Genomic DNA, 18398 nt, shown 5'->3' with positions numbered 1-18398 from the left:
TAAGGAAAAGAAGGCTAGAAGAAGGGAGTCAATAGTTGAGGGCAACAAAGTCTATCTATACCTCGCTGGGCCCCACTTCAACTCCTATAAATAGAGAAGCATGCAACACACAAGAGACCACTTTTACTCTAAGCTCACGCACAACACACACTTGGGAAATGAGAGTTCTGGGGTAGTTTTAGGTTTCAAGGGGTCAATTCTTCAGAGAAATTCCGTCGTAACACCGTCTGCGTGAGGGCGAAGATACAATCTATTTGCTTTCAGTTCTTTTGCACTCTATTTTGTTCGAACTTCACTTTTGGAAGTCGATTTGGCTGTTGATGTTACTGATTATCTATGCATTTCTTAGTCTTCGTTATATTTGTGTTATTTCGTGTTGATCTACGTTGATCCTGCTGTTAAGAGTTTTTATTTCGGCGAGTTGCATGTTGATCTCTGTTTCTGTCATTTTGGTGCTCGATCTGGGAATTTGGTTGTAGATCTGCGGTGTTGTTGTTGATCGGAGGTTGTTGGTTGAATCTGAAGTTATGAAATGTTTCATTTGGCTGGAGTTTGTGTCGGATGCTTGGATCCGGAGTGGATTTAGCGTCCGAGGTTGGATCTGAACAGGGGAAGTCGAGTTATGCATGGATTTTGAGTTTTCTGTTTGCTTTCTGTTTTGCTTCGTCTAGCATCCGTAGATCTGTTTAGTTCTTAATTGTTCTTCATTAAATCGTTAAAATCCAGTCTGCTCTGTTCTGATTTCGCTCATGATGTTTCTTCTGAGTTTTTATGCAAATTGGTTGGAGAAGATGATGTCGCTGTTAGTTAGTACCTTAGTTAGTTGTTTTTCCAGCTTTTCGTCCGTACTCTGCTTTTTCAGTCATAGTCCCCACCGTCAGTTTATTTCCCAGGTCTAGGTAATTAGGATAGTTTCTCAGGTCTAGTGATTGTTTCGGTTCTAGTTTACGTGCATGCTTTTGTTGTTTCGCCTAGATCTAGCTGTTAGCATAGCAGTTTAAAATCCCAAGTTTAAGTTTAATTTCCTCAACCCAAAAAAATGCGTGGCAGCAACCAACCCAAAAACAATTCTCAAATCCTTGAGCGTGATTATTACGCATCCATCTCTGTGGGATCGATCCCTACTTCCCTGTGCTAGGTTTTAGTAAAGTGGTTGAGGGTTTTTTTGAAGAAAGTCTCTGTGTGTCCGACGACCAGGATTTCCCAACGACCAGTGAGCCCCTAGACCGTGTGATCTAGCGGATTTGCTGGACCTAGGAAACCTGTTATTTCTTTCTATGCACACAGTGATCACACACGTAGCTGTGTCCTCTTCAGCCACATTTAGGGCATCTTGTCCACTGCATTTGCTCAAGCAAAACACCGAATCGAACGTCGTTTTCATCCATTACTTGTGAGGCCTCCCTGCACCTTAACTCGGCGTGCCATGGAGCCCTACACGCGTAGCAAAAGAGCCTCTTGCAAGCGGGGCAAGCACATTTTGTGGTTTCCACGTCGCACTCGTTAAGAATCAGCTCAGAGCAGTCCAGATAAGGGCAATAACAACTTTTATAAGTTGAAACATATGATTGGCACATACAATCGGACCACTTTACGAAGAGCGAAGATGGGATCATCGGTCGACATTCTATAGGAATTAGGTATTTTCCGCAATCCGGTTCTAGGCACTTGATGGTACATATATTGTCATCAATCTTTGATTGGATATGGCTACGTATGCACTCACAAAGTTTGACATTAAATTAAAATTGTTCGCTAATATCACCAACTATGCACTAATCGATTTTGAAGAAACGTAAAATATAACAATGTAACCCTAATTATCTAATTTTAGTGTAGGGGTTTATAGATTGAAAGCAAACGAGAAAAGGTAGAAAATTAATAATGCAACGTACAATGAAACAAATATTATGAACACAATTGGCGTCGTGGCCTAATTTCTGGCTCAACGTTGCTGGTTCTATACAGATTTCACATGTGAAATTTTGTTGTATTTCGTCGCTCATCATGCTTGTATCGTCGCTTGTATCTTGTTGTATTTCTTGGCAATTTTTCAAAATTTAGTTAAGAGCTATGAACGAATATGTATCTATATGTATATAGTATTATACGTTTTAAAGGAGAATCACTCCAACTCCGATAAGAATTTGGTTTGGAATCAGAGAATTACAGAGTATTATATGTATTAAAATAATTAATTTAGTAAAAACTTTATTAAGACGTCGAGAAATCTATATATATTTGGAAAAAGAGTCGTATATATGGAAAAAAGAATCGTTACTTGGTTTGAATATGTGCAAAACTAGCTAACTAATTTTATTTATTTAAGATTTTGTTATATACCTGAACCGAAATTGTTGTCATGTAGAACTATACAGGTAATTATCATTAATTTGTATGATATAAATTATCTACATATGAAATAATTGCATAAAAACGATTAATCAATAAAGCAAGTTATTATATACACAAAATAAATAAAAAAACTTATATTATACACACGTCATATTTTACTTAAACTGAAAATTATATTAACAAATTAAGGTTCGCGTGGACAGTGTCACAGTGGCATATATATACTACATATTTAATTAACAAAGAATCTTCCATAAACAGAATTAGTAGATGGATTTAATTTCAATTTCCCCCGAGTCTCTTATCTATTGCCACAAAAAACAAGAAATAAATATCATACACACCAAATAAATAAATAAAATTATTTAATAAAATGTACTCCGCATATGTTGACATTCTTCTGAACCACATAAATCATAAATGGCATTAGTATAGCTTAGTAATTTTATCAAATAAAATAAATCTTATCGGACACACATTCAAACATATATGAATACAAATAATATAGCAACGCATACATTTTGGTATAAATAATGAAGAAGAATGGAAAGAGACGTTGCGGTAGGTTCAAAAATGTTAATGGCAACTAATATGTAGACCTACTATTAATTATAATCTCTTTATATATGAATGCTCATTTATGTTTTATCCAATACTATGTGATAAGAGTAGGGGACGACACAAATCTCAAATTAAATTTGATTTATGTAGGGTGGTTAAAACTGTTGCCACACAGTTGCAGACCAATTGTGGTTAGTGTTCAAATTCATAAAATAATTTTGGGAATTAACTACGTTTAAATGTTTGCAGTCTGAAGTGAACGGATAAAGATAAAGAGAAGAATTTTTTTTATGTTACTTTAATGAGGTGTATTGTAATTTCACAATGTAAAGTTGAGAAATTCCTAAAATGATATCATTTCACGTTCAATGTCTTCTTCTTTAAAAAAATAACATTGGTGAATGATCTGTGACCATGATGTTTTCGGCCGAACCTAAGGGAACATTAGACTTAAAGTCGATCACACATCGACTCTGATGGTAAGTTTCTCTAGACTGGATAGTTGTGTTAATAATATTTTAAGTGCCTATCTATAAATCCATTATTTATTGTCATCCTTAATTAATAAGAGGCATGAATGTTAGCTTCAACTATTATTGACTTATTGTAAGACAATATCTACCCCCATATATAAGAAAATTGACTTCAGAAAGCAAACAAAAGCAATTTAATTACGGTTGTTCTACCTAACCTGTTTTCAATTCTACCATTATTAATTCCTTGCAATTCAAAAATATACTATATGCCGTTCACATTTTGAAATAGGGTATTAGCCGCTAAATATACGAACTTTCAGAACTTTTTTCGATTTTGCACACGACGAACATTTTTCACCGAACTGAATCCTAGTTGTCTTATGAACAATAAGCATGTCTTAGTGACGCGGATAGTTGGACATGGCGTATATTAGATATTACTATTTCAAACTTTCGAGTTCTATGCATTATTAGTCACTACCCATATAATGTAACCAGCCACTTTAGGCATCTGGCTTTTGAAGTCGTGCTTAGAGCATCCACAATGGTTGAAGCCCTAGTGAGAGCCCTAGTGGTTGCCACGTCAGCATGCCCTATCTTTCTGCAATGGTGGAGCCCTAATGCATGCCCTATCTCTTATCCACTTTTCATTTCAATTTTAAATCATTGTTTTTTAATTTTATTTTTATTTAAACTAAAATACCAAAATATATTATATTAAACACCACAAATGCAAAAAATAAAAAAACTACATTACTTAATTTAAAAGTGAAATTACATCATATACTTAGCTTAAAAAAAAACTACATTAAAACTAAAATACTAAATTAAAAAAAACCAAACTAGTCATCTAAATTTGGTGTGTGAAAAGTGAAGAAAAATGGAGTATTTATAGTGTTTTTAATTAGGATTTATATAATTTATAAAAATAAAAATAAAAAAAAACGGAAAATGACAGGGCTCGGGCTCGGGCATTGGCCTGCAATGGGCGCCCGATCTCACGCCCGATGGATCGGGCGAGAGATGGGGCGCGACCGAACTTTCGGTCATCCTCGGGCATGCCCGAGACTTGCAATGGATGCCCGATCATGCCCGAGCCCGATCTCGACCGATCGGGCGTGAGATCGGACATCCATTGTGGATGCTCTTATAGAACGACCTAAGTTTTGCTTTCATCCATATGAAACGATTTTAGGCGACATGCACGAGGTGGACAATGCTATTGAGAAACGAGTCATTTCTCCCATTAAACAACATCACGACTACTCCCTTCTTAATATGCTTCTCAGTTTTCGATTCATTTTTTATTATGCTTAGTTTTCAGATAAATTTAAGATTTGATCTACAAAAATAAAAAAAAGATTGAAAGTTCTTGCATTAGATTAATCCAGTTTCTACATGTCTCAGAAAAGGAAACAATAAACGAACACTTCATAGAGCTATGTCATTTCAATAGATTAAAACATTACCATAAGAAAGTATTTTATGTTATGCACAATTAATAACATAATATTCTATTTACGAATTAAACAGTTCAAAAACACCACGTTACAATATTATATAAAAACAATTTTCTTAATAGTCACAATGAAAAAAAAAAGGAGAATAAAATTATAGAAATAACAATTTTAACTCTTTTCATGCATTCCTCACATCTTCCCGCCCCGACCTCCGCCGCTCAGCAACGGCATATTCGCCGGCGATTTGCCGGATTTCTCTCGCAAAAGCACGATCACATCAACGAAAGCTCGCAGAATAAACCGATAAGACTTCTTATTGTTCAAATCCAAATAACAAAACAACAACTCTTCCAGAAACTTCCAATCCACATTCCGATTATGCTCCATCCTCACCTCCACCATCTCCTGCATCGACCGCCGGAAATCGTCGTACGGATCCGGCGAATACGTCATCAGCGCGATGAAATCCTCCGGCGCCAACGCACCGTCCGCCGCCGTTGATGAGGAGGAGACAGACGAGAACGGCTCGTCCGTGATCCGCGAGCTCGCCGATCCGCACTCGACGAAGAACCGCGCCGATCCGCAGAGGTTCTCCGGCGGCGGCGGCTCGCGCAGCCGCGGTGATTCGTGCAGAAACGCGGTTTTCCTCGAGATTCCTTCTTCGTACTCCTCTCGGTAGAGCGATCGGAAATTCTCGAATAGGAATTTGTCGATGTCAGAGAGCGTTACGCTGTCGTCTTCCTTCTCCTTGCCGCCGGGAAGTATTTGCCGCCGGCGCGGCGGAAACTGTTTGTTTGAGATTTTGAGTTTTGAGAGGCACTCTTGCAGCGATTTAGGGATTTGATTTGCCTTTGGCATCTTTTTCTTCTTAAAATCTAAAAAATCACAATTTAAAAGGTTATGTAACTGTTTAGAAGCAGAGAGGCCTCATACTTATAGTGTGATTTTTTTGAGCAAAAGAAATGATAATTTTGCAGCGGCATTTAATTATGAATTAATAATAGCCGTTTTGTTATTGCACAATAAATATGGATGGATAAGTAATTGAAATGAGAATATTTACTGTTTTCAATTATAAATATCTATTATATTGTTTGAGGATTTGCAATAATTTACCAAGTTACTCTGAGGTTGCTGAATTTTAATTACGTGTGAATAAAAGAGCTACAATTATGGTTTTTAATTAAATCTTTTTGCCCTGTTTCGATTTTCATTTAATAAATATACTCTCTTATCAAAATTTTATAAAATCTGATTTTTATATGTTTTTAATGGTTATTAATATCCGCATCTACTCACTGGATATAAAAAATAATGTCCATTATTTGAAAGAAGAATAATATACTACTATTATAATTTATAAGTTTATTTATTTCTACCAGCCTATTAGATACTCGTATATTTTAAATGCGAATCTCGTTATTGCACAACCTATGATTTGATTTATTTATTAAAATGCAGTATGGAGTCTTAAAAAAATCAAAAGTTAAGTACCTATGATTTGATTTATTTATTCTTATTCTAATTAATTGGTCAATTACTAATTGCAGTCTTCTCTCATCATTTTTAACCCTAATTCAGTTTTCAGTGTTTGACTGCAAAATTGTAAAATGTTGGTGCTTTAAATCGCATTGACATTATTTGACTCTCTTAATTTTTTGTGCCAAACTGCTAACATTTAATTGGTAGTTGACTACTAATGGGGAATGGTTTATAGCTGTTGTTTTATTGTTGACATTCAATAATAATAATAATAATAATAATAATAATAATAAATAATAATAATAATAATAATAATAATAATAATAATAATAATAATAATAATAATAATAATAATAATAATAATAATAATAATAATAATAATAATAATAATAATAATAATAATAATAATACATATTTATTTTAGTCCAATATCGATACATTGGAAATAATTATTTTGATAAACTTTTTTTTCTAAAATTTCTTATAATTAGAGGAAATAAAGTTGATTTAGCTAATTATTCGTATGTAACATAATTATAACATTTTCTTCAAAAGGGATTATAAAATGAAATCAATCAATATACTGACGTATGTTGGGCTCATGGAAGGTCCCTTAGCTTGGTTATATTGGGCCTACTTATGTGTTTTGGGTTCGAATTGAAAATGACAAATTTGAAAATTCATTTTCAATACTCTGTTTCAATATTATGGGCTTATTTAATACTCTCTATATTCAGGTAGATTTGCAATTGGTGTATTTGATAGGTTAATTAAAAATCCAGTTTACCTATAATTCATGTTTAAATTGAAAATAAGAGAGATAGATTTCTCTTTTCTTATTTCCTTTATAACTTCAAAATCATTTACGTTCAAATATTTTATAAATAACAATCCAACTTCACAAATAAGTTCACCAAAAAAAAGTACACAATTTAAAACATTTTTTTATTGCTTACGCTGAAGCAATATAAAAGCCATCGATTTAATTTGATTGCTCGATTTGCAGAGCTCAAACAGAGAGATGGAGACGGAGAGACAGGCGAGGAGGGAGAAGATAAAATCACGAGAGATGGATCGCATGGCGTTGATAACGGGTCGGATCCCCAATCTCGACCCAGGCATATCCAAATCAACTTCATTTTCTGATATTCGCACAAATGATTTGCCCAAGCACTCGCGCTCCTCATCGGAACCTTCACCGCCCTGTTTGATCCTCAATCGCGCACACGGTGAGTGCGATCACCAAATTCAATTCAATCAATCCTCAATTTTAGGTTTTCCGCATCAATTCATGCTTCAATTTCGTTTGATGTCGTCTCAATTTGCATGGTAAAAATCAATTGGCTCTGTTTTGTGTTTCTCTCCTAATTGTGTTTGTGATATGGTGATCTGAAATTCACATGAGATCGATTGAGAATTTGGAAAATCATAAATGAAGTGCAATATTCGGAAATGATGCATGTCCTAGTAGATTAATGTTTATCAATACGTTCTATTTTGCGTTTCATCACCAGATTTTGTTTGTTATGTGGCGATCTGTAATTCATGTGAGATCGATCGAGCATTTGAAAAATCATAAATGAAGTGCAATTTCCATAAGTATTTAATGTCGTAGTAGACCTATACTGTTTCTTAAATCACTCAAATGTGCGATTTACATGGCACAATTGTATCATTGAATGATTGATTTGAGTCTCACAAACTGAAACTGAGTGTTTCCAATTGTTCTTTAAGGTGAAGATGATGATGATGATGTGCCAAACACCGACAACGATGAGGATTTCTCCAAACAAAACACAGCTGCATCCCTTCGCAACAGAAGAAACAGATCATCATCAGCGCTGGTCGCCACACCCAAACGCGCCGCCTCACAGAAATCAAAGCTTGCCAGGAAGCCATTCGAGTATCATCTCTTCACGGTCACACCAAAAGATATAAACCAAAGCATCATATCCTCGGAGAAGACGCGCTTGTTCTGCTCCTTGGCGATAGCACTCCTCGTGCTCCTGTCTCACATTGACCCCATATTCATAGTAGTGAAGTCAGAGAGCCTCATTGCCTCTAGGCCTCTGTACGCGGTGCTGCTGAGTGATCTGTTGATTGCGGCCGCCACATTGGCACTTCTATCATTCTGGAGGGAGGCCGAGCAAGAAGTGGAATTCGAGAAAGATGTGAATTGGGATGGAGCTGTGAAGGTGTTGGAATGGGGGATTATCTTGCATCAGACAGCTCGTGCAATCTTCATAGACTGCAGCTTGTATTTGGCTATTGTTATATGCGGCCTCTCTCTCATGCATTGATTCTTGGATTTCTCATCTCATCAAGTAAGTTCACTCATTCCTTGTGTATATATATTCAAAACTTTGATATCATGTTCAATAAATTACACGATTATCACAATAGAGCAACGGTGTTTATCTAATCCGATTGATTGCGTAAAGTCCGTGAGAGCAAATAAATCGGGAAAAGTATACATAAATGACCATTCTTTTCTGTTATGTTATATTTTCTATAATAAGATTAGTACTCCCTCCGTTTCGCCATAATTGAGGCGAAACTTTTAGGCACGGAGTTTTAGAAAGAAATGTTGGGTGTGTTAAATAAATAGATAAAAAAAGTAAGAGAGAGAAAAAGGTAGAGAAAATAAAGTATAAAGTGAATAAAGTAGAGCGAATAAAGTAAGAGAGAGTAAAGTAAGAAAGAGAAAAAAGTTACCATATATGGAAATGACTCAACTATAAAGAAACTTCCCGAAATAGAAAAATGACTCAACTATGAAGAAACGGATAGAGTATTAGTATTAGTTCTACATTTTGTTTGAGGAGAAAAGGGGTCGTCGAGTACACAGAGAGAAGTAAGGATGTCTATTACATGTGAAGTGCTCCTTCCCTCTCCCCTTCTTCAATGCCGATTCATATTTTTCGTAAAGAAATATTTGATCAAAGATAGAATAAGATCCGTTTTGTATATCATATCTAAGGGGTTCCTCACTTGGGGCAAACAAGCAATGCAACTAGATCTTTATCAAATGGAATGCGATCTTTTCTCATTCATGTGAATATCCCACCAGAGTAACTTCAGTTCAAGATGATATATGCATTTAAAATGATACGAGAATTAATGCACAATTGATAAAAAAAAAAAAAAGGTACTTTAAGATAAGTTGATGGATAATGAGACCCACATTATTATTAATTTTAATGAGTTATAATGGTAGGTCATGGTGGTATAAATTGTACTTAATAAATTTAATGTATATGGGTCTTGATTTGGGGATAACTTTTCATAAGTGAAAATGCTTATATTTTTATGGGACAAACAAGAAAATGAGAAGTGTACATATTTTTATGGTATGGAGGGAGTATAAAATTTTTATTACAAAACCGTTCGTTAATACTAAATACTCCCTCTGTCCCATTAGAAATGAAACGTTTTCCTTTTTGATCCGTCCCATTAAAAATGAAACCTTTCTAAAAAAGGAAATAATACTCTCTCTACTTTTTCTTCTCTCTTCATTAACTTACAAAACAATACTACATAAAATTTTATGCCAAAAAACAAATGTTGCATATTTAATAGGACCGAGGTAGTACAATTTACTTTGCTATTATGTCCATATTATGAGGTTGCCTTTCTCTCTGATTTGAGATTAGTCGATTTGATTTGACATAAATTCTTTCGTGTCTAAAAGTTGCAGTTTGGGCCCTCTAGTTTGTGGCGCACTAATTTCACTCACTAATTTTCCTCCACATTTTCTTGGATTTGGCCCATTTGGGGCCTAATGCTCCTATTTGATGCACAAAATTGTCGTTCCAATCCTTACTTTAGCCTATAGGTGGTAATCAGTGCATCCTTTTAAGATCATACTCCCTTCATCCGCAATTAATCGTCCTATTTTGATTCACCTCTGTTCTTTTCAAAAAATAAAGAAATGTTGAAATTTAATGAAAAAAGTTAGTGGAATATAAATTCTAAACCCGACTTTCTACATATAGTTTTAATAATAAAATGTGAATCTAAGGTTCCTTTATAAAAGTAGTACTCCCTCCGTCTACGAATAAGAGTCCCGTTTTTCTATTTTGGTCCGTCCACGAATAAGAGTCCCGGTTCATAATTACCATAAATGGTAAAGAGACCCCACATTCCACTAACTCATTCCATTCACATATCATTTAAACTAATATATATAAGTGGGACCCCTATTCCACTAATTTTCTTCCACCCACTTTTCTTAACATTTCTTAAAACCCGCGCCAAATAGAAATGAGACTCTTAATCGTGGATGGAGGGAGTATAAAGTAATTGAGACTGTTATAACTTACTAAGATAATAGGTAGAACACCAACTGTGGATTAGAATAATTCAACTCATAATTTATTCGAATTATACAGAAAATTAGGGGTGAAAATTTGTCTAAACTTTCATTAAGAGGATCAAATCCCTATTTTTCATAAAATCCTACCCTTATTTTCACCCAATCCAGGATAGTTCACAAAAAACTAAAATTGTGGTGAGAATTTGGTAGGTTGAGCCCAAATTAGTGTTTGATCACGTTTTGAGACATATTTTTGACATCATTACAGTTAGTTGAGAGTGGATGAAAATATCTAGCAAGAATCAAGGAATTATGTAAACTGCAAATCGGTTGAGCATTAAATTTTACAGAATATGCAACTAATTCCCTCTCTTGGTTTTTGGACAATGACACACCAGTGGTACTTGATAAAGACTCTGACAGAGTGACAGGAAACAAAGTCTTGATCAATTTTTAATATGATCTATGATTACTAAAGAGTAATGATAAACAACCAAATTTTGTACAACCAAAACAAGATTATATTAATAATTTTGATGTGTTAATTAAATATTAAAAGAATAAATATAGTTAGTTAATAAATTAAAAACACTTTATTAGTTTTTGGCCTCATTTTTTATTTTTTATTTTTATATTTGAATTATTTCACTATTATTTTTCAAATTTGAATTAAAATATGCATTAATTATATTTTATGATTCAAAAAAATTTAAAAAATTATACACAAATACCATAATATTATGAACGTTCCCTATACTATATATATGTCTATATATTTTAATTAAATGCATAAATAAATTACATTTTTTCTCAAATAAACCAATTTTTAGTTGTACAAAATTTGGTTGCATAGCTTTATTGTTATGTAAATGCCACAGATATGGGTGAATTTTACTTGCTATTTGAAACAAAATTTATATTGATATACATAGCATTCATCTACCCTCATTACTTGATTGGAAAATTACAACCCAAAAAGTAAGTGAAGAATTTAAAGTTATAAAGTACGGAACGTGTGAACTCACGATTCGTTATCAGAAATTAATCTAAAAAGTATTGGTGGAATTCAAACTCGTGATCTTTAGCCATGAATTCACCGTGAGGTATGGTTGGATGTTGTTATACTTCCATTTGTATAGTAGTATGTATTAATTGTGACATGATAATAATGTTCATAGAAATATTGTGAACTAGTTCATCAAATTACAATTTAGTGCATTTGTAATGATAATTTTTGAATGGATGGAATAGAATTGAGAGGCTATGTATAGAGATTAAAAATGGAGGGGCCAACTAGAATGTTGGCCGACCTAATATTAATTATACAACCAATTTTTTGTGCAAGTTTTATCACTAAGCTACAAACTTTATTCCAAGCAGAATATAAGAATAGTATTTTGGTAAGGGTAGGATATCCCAAAAAGGATATTTTAGGGCAATGACATTATAATATAACAATAACATAATGTTATAAGGATATTCCAAAATGTTATACAATAACGTTGAATTCATTCTTATCCTAATGTTTATTGGAATTAAATGTTTTGGAAAGAAGAAATCAAATTTTCAATATTATTTAATGAAAATACTTAGTGATGATTTATGATTCTTCTTATTTTCTTGAGTCCCACATGGATAGTATTAATTAAGATGTAGACAAAAATAGAAATATATTTAGGGATATATACACATTTATGATTTCCCTTCGATATTATTCAAAATGCTTCGTAGTAAAATTAATTAAGCTCGAGAAAGAAAAACATCTGGATTGAGATGGCATTACACATTTACACTCCATAATTTCCTTAATACTATTATTATGCGTGTATGCAAAATCACAATATTTATATTATTGGCTGAAACAAAAAAACTAAAACAAAATAGAAATGTAAATACATACTCTAGCATTCAAGATTAAAGACTGGCAACAGCTTACAAATCAAAACTCAATTTTTAATGATTCTCAATTACTAAAAAGAATTAACCAGATTCCATGTGGTATTAAAAAACTTCACCAACTCCCAACAAAATAAACTTAAAACTTGAATTGGAATATCAATAGACAACGAACCAACTTATTCAAATTCTCATACGGAATAACCAATTTATTAATTAATTCAACAAGAGGGTATCCAATGAGAATAATAAAACAAATTTTCCATTTTATTAATCAGGTCCAAGCAAAAGATTAGTCAATCGTTGCATCAGATTTTGCAGATCGATCCCTATGAAATTTAGGCCTTCCTATATTATATATATGACATATCATTTTAAACAAAAATAATTCTGTTTAAGATTCTCCTGCATAATTTTTAATATAATTTCCTCAATCCTTAGGATGGAAAATAACTATTAATATATGTTGGTAAAACACCTTTGCTCTACCTAATAGTTCGGGATAAATGAGGACCATTATTGATATTTAAAAAAAAAAGAAGAAATAACTAATAATGTGAGCAATATTTAACTATCTTATAATTGAGTTTTAAATAATACAGATAGCTGTGACAACCATCTCTTTTATCTTATTTTAGAGTGTGTATAAAATTTAGTCAACTCTAAAGCATGCCATCCTAGTTAAAATAATTTAAAATAACACATTCTTCTTCTGAAGTAAAAAAAAATGCAAAATCCAATCTCTGAAATTACTATTCACTGCTTAAAAGTTCTCCACATCCCAATTAAGCAAAATTATTTTTGATGATTCATATCAAACCTCTTTTATCTAAAAGTTTTAACATTGCATCAACATCAACACAACCATAAAAACTATACATAATTTCCAATTAATAATTAAGAAATACAAAACATTGTAAACAAAGATCAAAATTGCCAAGATCTCTCATTCATCTTTATAGTTACATCCAAAAGCAGCATGAAACCATGCTGCTACTAACTATGGTAAAAACAAAAAAAAAATACAAGAAAATATAGTTCCAATTTTAGTTTTTTTTTCAATAAAGAACAAGATAAAAACTAAACCATGAATCCAGGGTTATCAAAGATTCGAGATGGAACAGCAAAACGAGCCGAGAAGGATCTAGAAAGATCGTCGAGATCGTCCCAAAGAGGGCCTTGATCAAAGTTTTTGGAGTAAGAATGTGGATCATAAGTGAACCTTGTTGAGTTAGAACAATGGAAAATTCTCTTCTTCTCTTTCTTGAACTTCATCCAAATCTGTCTCCAAATGGGAGCTTTTGATCTTCTTCTTACAGGAGGCTCTGATGATGCAAACCGGTCGTATTTCAGGCTTGACTGGCTTCTGGGCCAGCAGGCATTCTCTTGACTTGCCCACTCTTCATCCATTCTTGAATAGTCTGTGTGTGTGTGTGTGTGTGTGTGTTTGTGGGGGAGAAGAATATGTTACAGTTGGGAGTGGGAATATATATATATATAGTAGACTAGTGTGAAGATAGGAATGTGCCCTTTTTCTTGTTGTCTATACAAAGGATAGGGTGATGCTTTTTAGCCATAATTTGGCTTTTCATACTTTCGAGTCAATTAAAAATTGGTGATGCTATTCAACTATAATTAATTGGCTTTTTATACTTTCGATTAAAATAAAAATTGATTCATTTGTTAGTAATGGAGTTAAACATGTAATTCATCTAAATTCATAATTTTTCTCTACACTTGAAGTCCAATCATATCTATCTAAATTCATAATTTTTCTCTACATTTTTGTTATTGAATTTTGAAAAAAAAAAAAAAATCTTTTATGGCCAGTTATATTGTAGCTGCATAGAGTGATCTTTGGTATTCAATAGATCTTGTGGTTTTTAGTTTATATGTCCAAACTTAGACAGCTAGATAAGTAATGCTTCTCATGTCTCAAAAATTAGCTTTGATCATGACCAATTTTCTTTGATTGATTCTATAATTAAAACATGTATACAAGGAGAAGAAAAATATTTGCTTTTATCAGTTTATGTGTATCATATCTTCAATTTTCTATATAAATAGGTTGTTTATAAATGTAGGCAAATAGCTAAGTGCTAAAAAAATAACGGGATTTTCAGGTGAACAAAGGGAGAAAATATTGTATTATTGACTTTTAGTCATGAATTGTTGTAATGAATAGGAGTAATAGTTTGTCTGTGTACTTATATTCTTATTGCCTATGCGAATTCAGATGTATCTACATTTTTTATATGCAAATAACAGAGTAATTTAAATTAGCACTTTGCACTAAAATTATACAGAAATATTTAGTTGACTAGATGTGATTTTACTCGAGTTCTTGATGACTCAGAGTGTGGACAACTCATCTCATTTATGTGCTGGAAAATTTGCTGTCTATCATTTATTTCCAAAGTTGACTCGTTTATCATGATATAAAAATTTATCCATACTCCTTCAAGAATAGCATGTATGCATAAAGTGACCTGGTTGGATAATGACAAATTAATAAGTTATAGTATTATTCCTATGTGTAAATAATAATAATAATAATAATAATAATAATAATACATACATACATATTAATTGAGCAGGCCTTTTATCTCCCTTACCATGATTTTGACGTCAATAAAATGGATAACACTAGTTTTACTTATATGCTTTATTTTCTTCATATCTCTCTGTTATTTCCTTAAATATTGAACCAATTTTAATTATGCTGCTGATTTTGTCACCTCTGATTATCTGCAATTTCCATCGTCTACAGACACAACGATTGACTGTCATTAAGGTTTGTCAATTACTCCCAATGCCAATAATTTGGTGAATTGATTTTCTTGAAAATATTGCATACCCTCTGCATAAAATCCCATATATCATCTTTTTCACAATCAAACTCTTTCTCATTTAAAACTATAAGAAAAGCCAAGAATTCCCATTTGTTACTGATATTCAAATTCTGCACAAACTTTAAAGCAAAGAAATGGTATTTTTGCACTCCAAGCTAATGAGCAGAATGGAGATAATTGGATGCATCTGTTTATGGTTCATTTCATGATACAAATATGAATGATACAAAATTTGAATGATACAATACAAGTATGAATAATGTGTATACAAATATTTTCATCAGGGTATATATATAACTGCACAAAGACCTGAAGACCTGTGGTGGATTCTATCTGTTCCCAGATTCCGTAAACTGTCCAAACCTATCTCACTTCCGCGACCTGTTTAACATTTTTGAGGATTAGAAATCACTGAACACTACAGATTATTTTCCAAGTTCTTTGAGGGTAACAATATATGTTACCATATCTGCTACCCCTAGTCCCTGAGTCTCCAACTAACGATTACCGCGATTAATATCTTCTTTATAGGTTTAAGAGGATGGAATCTCACTCAAAGGGCTTTCTTGAATACATTAACATTCTGGGATTGAGTTTACTACTATCATTATACATCAAATTAGTTGGAAGGATTAGAGCTTGACTCAAAAATATTATCTGCTTTGGTTTATGAGAGGAGAGAGCTCCCAGTGCCTATACAGCTTATTAACTAAGGGAATAATTGATTGACACAACCACAACAAGGGATTAGGGCCTGACTCCAAAATACTTCCAACAATGCAATTCTGCTTGGTTTAGGAGAGGCCCCTGGTGCCTATACTGTGATTAATACTCCTACCTTTTTATAGAAACAGAGGATAGAATCTAACTCAAAGGGCTTTCTCGGATGCATTTAACATATTCTCGGATAGAGTTTACTACTATCACTACGCATCAATATAGTTGCAATGATTAGAGACTGACTCTGAAATATTGCCAAACGTGCAAATCTGCTTCGGTTTAGGAGAAAGCTCCTGGCGCCTATACAGCTATAGTAACCAAGGGAATAATCGATCGGCATTATGAAACAATAAGTTGTACTTTAATTTTATGCAGTGGTGAATTGAAGGTTTCCAGCATGTTGGGTAAAAACTTTTCATCTATTATAATCCTAGTGCTGCTATTATAACATAATGTGCTATAGAAAAATGAAGCAAAATTTCAAGGAAAAGCTTACCTCAGGGTAGCAACTTTGACGAGTAACTGTTTGGTTCCGTGTATTTACAAGAACTTCACATTGTATTTTTGCCTGCAACAGATACAGACGAAGACGGTAAGCATATCTAATCATGTAGTAGTATAACAATATTCCTATTTCCTAGTGTGATAAATCAAGAGCATGCTACAATCAGATACCTGCAACTGTAAGACACACACACACATACACAATCAAAGCTAAGGCTTCATATGAATCAATCAATACAAGTAAACCTTTCAAATCACATATTCTAAGTTCCTTTGTTTATACTATTCCAATTTTTTGTTTGCAACGGTACAGAGGAAGATGGTAAGCATATCTAACTAATCATGTACTCCAATATTCCTCTTTTAAGAAAATCAAGACCATTCTACAATCAGCTACTTGTAAGTTGTAACTGTAAGACACGCACAGACACTTCTTTATGAATTAATCAAAACAATTAAACCTTCAAATCCAATGTCTTTGTTCCTTTGTTTATACTAGTATTACATTTTTCAATCTTCTTAGCAAACATGAATTTATCACTGATCTGTAGTTCTGTATCCAGGAATTGCTACAATTACCAAAACATTTCTCTTCAAACTACACTCATTCTATGACATGACATTGTATGCACAAATCGTTATTTGCCTAATACTCACTCTTTGATATTCGAAGATTGACGCTTAAGCATTTCCTATAGTTCGAGAATGGAACTCCAATAAGAACGGCAGTGTACATCAAATTCTTATCGAAACAAACCTCAATCGGTCAACAAACGCAGAGATTCATGTACAATTTCAAGTTAATTGATTACTAGTATGATTTACCTCGAGAGGCAGATCAAAGAAGAAAACTCCGAGGCGACCGCTGATATCCGACGTCGTATCAAACACAACCGCGCCTCTCGCCAAATCCTCAAGCAACAAAACCACATCCGTCAGAATCTCCACGCCATCGAGCCGGAGCGTGGCGTTCACGTACGTGGTCTCACGCGCCTTCACGGATCCGCGATCCGACGTCACGTATCCGAGCTGCTTCCCCCTGTACCCGATCGCAACGACCAGCGAATCGTAATCCAGCGAGTACAAATCCGGATTCTGAATCTTAACCGTCAGGTCTAGGGTCGCGTCGAGCGAGACCGCGGGGCTGGTGTGGAATTTCAGGCGATCGAGGCGGAAGCGGACGACGGAGAGGCCGGGGTCGGACGGCCAGAGGAGGTAGGCGGCGGCGACGAGGAAGAGGAGGAAGATTGCGAGGCAGAAGATGCACCGCCGGCAAGCGTTGCGGAGGAGGCGGGGGCGGTTAGGCGGGGGATATTGGGGGAGAACGACGACGTATTGCGTCGATTGCGGCTGCGGAGCTAAGAGATCGTCGGCGAGGAGAGGCTGCTGAAACGACGCCGCAGCAGAGTGCTTCTTCGCTGTCATGATTGTGTGTGTGTGTGTGTTCTATACACACACAAATGGAGATTTTACACACACATACGCATACGTATATAAAATATCAGAGTAAGACGAAGAAGAAATAGCCAAATAGATGATGGGTCGGGTCCACACGGGTGTTCTGTACTCTTCTGTTCGATCGGTGCGGTTCCGTGAAGTGTTGAATGCGTGTATGTATTGTCGCGTTTAGACTGTCGAGCCAATCATTGGCGCTAATCCTTAAGCAACACGACTTCCGATGTGTTCATAAATTATTTATTTAAATTCAAAGCGAAAAATGAATGGAGCTTTGATTTTTTTTACATAATTAACTTAATAATGTCAACTAAAATATTTA

General features: G+C 34.1%; 4 protein-coding genes across 5 annotated transcripts; 1 reads left to right on the top strand and 3 right to left on the bottom strand.

Moving 5' to 3' along the window:
• Positions 1-1313: 1313 nt before the first annotated feature.
• Positions 1314-2009, bottom strand: LOC148923455 (uncharacterized). Its single transcript, XM_089061501.1, has 2 exons — positions 1896-2009; positions 1314-1721 (listed from the first exon to the last, which is right to left on the bottom strand). The coding sequence occupies exons 1-2, from the start codon at positions 2007-2009 to the stop codon at positions 1314-1316; spliced, it is 522 nt and encodes a 173-aa protein (XP_088917627.1).
• A 2813-nt stretch (positions 2010-4822) lies between these two features.
• On the bottom strand, positions 4823-5736 carry OFP14 (ovate family protein 14). Its single transcript, XM_048105727.2, has one exon. The coding sequence runs from the start codon at positions 5708-5710 to the stop codon at positions 5042-5044; it is 669 nt and encodes a 222-aa protein (XP_047961684.2). The 5' UTR covers positions 5711-5736; the 3' UTR covers positions 4823-5041.
• A 1476-nt stretch (positions 5737-7212) lies between these two features.
• LOC125208395 (uncharacterized) lies at positions 7213-8738 on the top strand. Of its 2 annotated transcripts, XM_048108001.2 has the most exons (3): positions 7213-7257; positions 7341-7563; positions 8069-8738. In XM_048108001.2, the coding sequence occupies exons 2-3, from the start codon at positions 7356-7358 to the stop codon at positions 8632-8634; spliced, it is 774 nt and encodes a 257-aa protein (XP_047963958.1). In that variant the 5' UTR covers positions 7213-7257; positions 7341-7355; the 3' UTR covers positions 8635-8738. The 2 variants fall into 2 exon arrangements, with proteins under 2 accessions (XP_047963958.1, XP_047963959.1); XM_048108002.2 differs by lacking the exon at positions 7213-7257 and having other exon boundaries at positions 7270-7563; positions 8075-8738.
• A 6779-nt stretch (positions 8739-15517) lies between these two features.
• LOC125204995 (uncharacterized) lies at positions 15518-18124 on the bottom strand. The gene is made up of 3 exons (XM_089060573.1): positions 17447-18124; positions 16614-16685; positions 15518-15778 (listed from the first exon to the last, which is right to left on the bottom strand). Exons 1-3 carry the CDS (start codon positions 18044-18046, stop codon positions 15761-15763), a joined length of 690 nt encoding a protein of 229 aa, XP_088916699.1. The 5' UTR covers positions 18047-18124; the 3' UTR covers positions 15518-15760.
• Between the last annotated feature and the right edge of the window lie 274 nt (positions 18125-18398).

The sequence above is a fragment of the Salvia hispanica genome, chromosome 6 (assembly GCF_029641045.1).
Source record: "Salvia hispanica isolate PSC_SH4W2 chromosome 6, Shi_PSC_v1, whole genome shotgun sequence".
NCBI lineage: Eukaryota > Viridiplantae > Streptophyta > Magnoliopsida > Lamiales > Lamiaceae > Salvia > Salvia hispanica.
The sequence above is the reverse complement of the archived record's forward strand: the minus strand, read 5'-3'. Positions and strand labels throughout refer to the sequence as shown.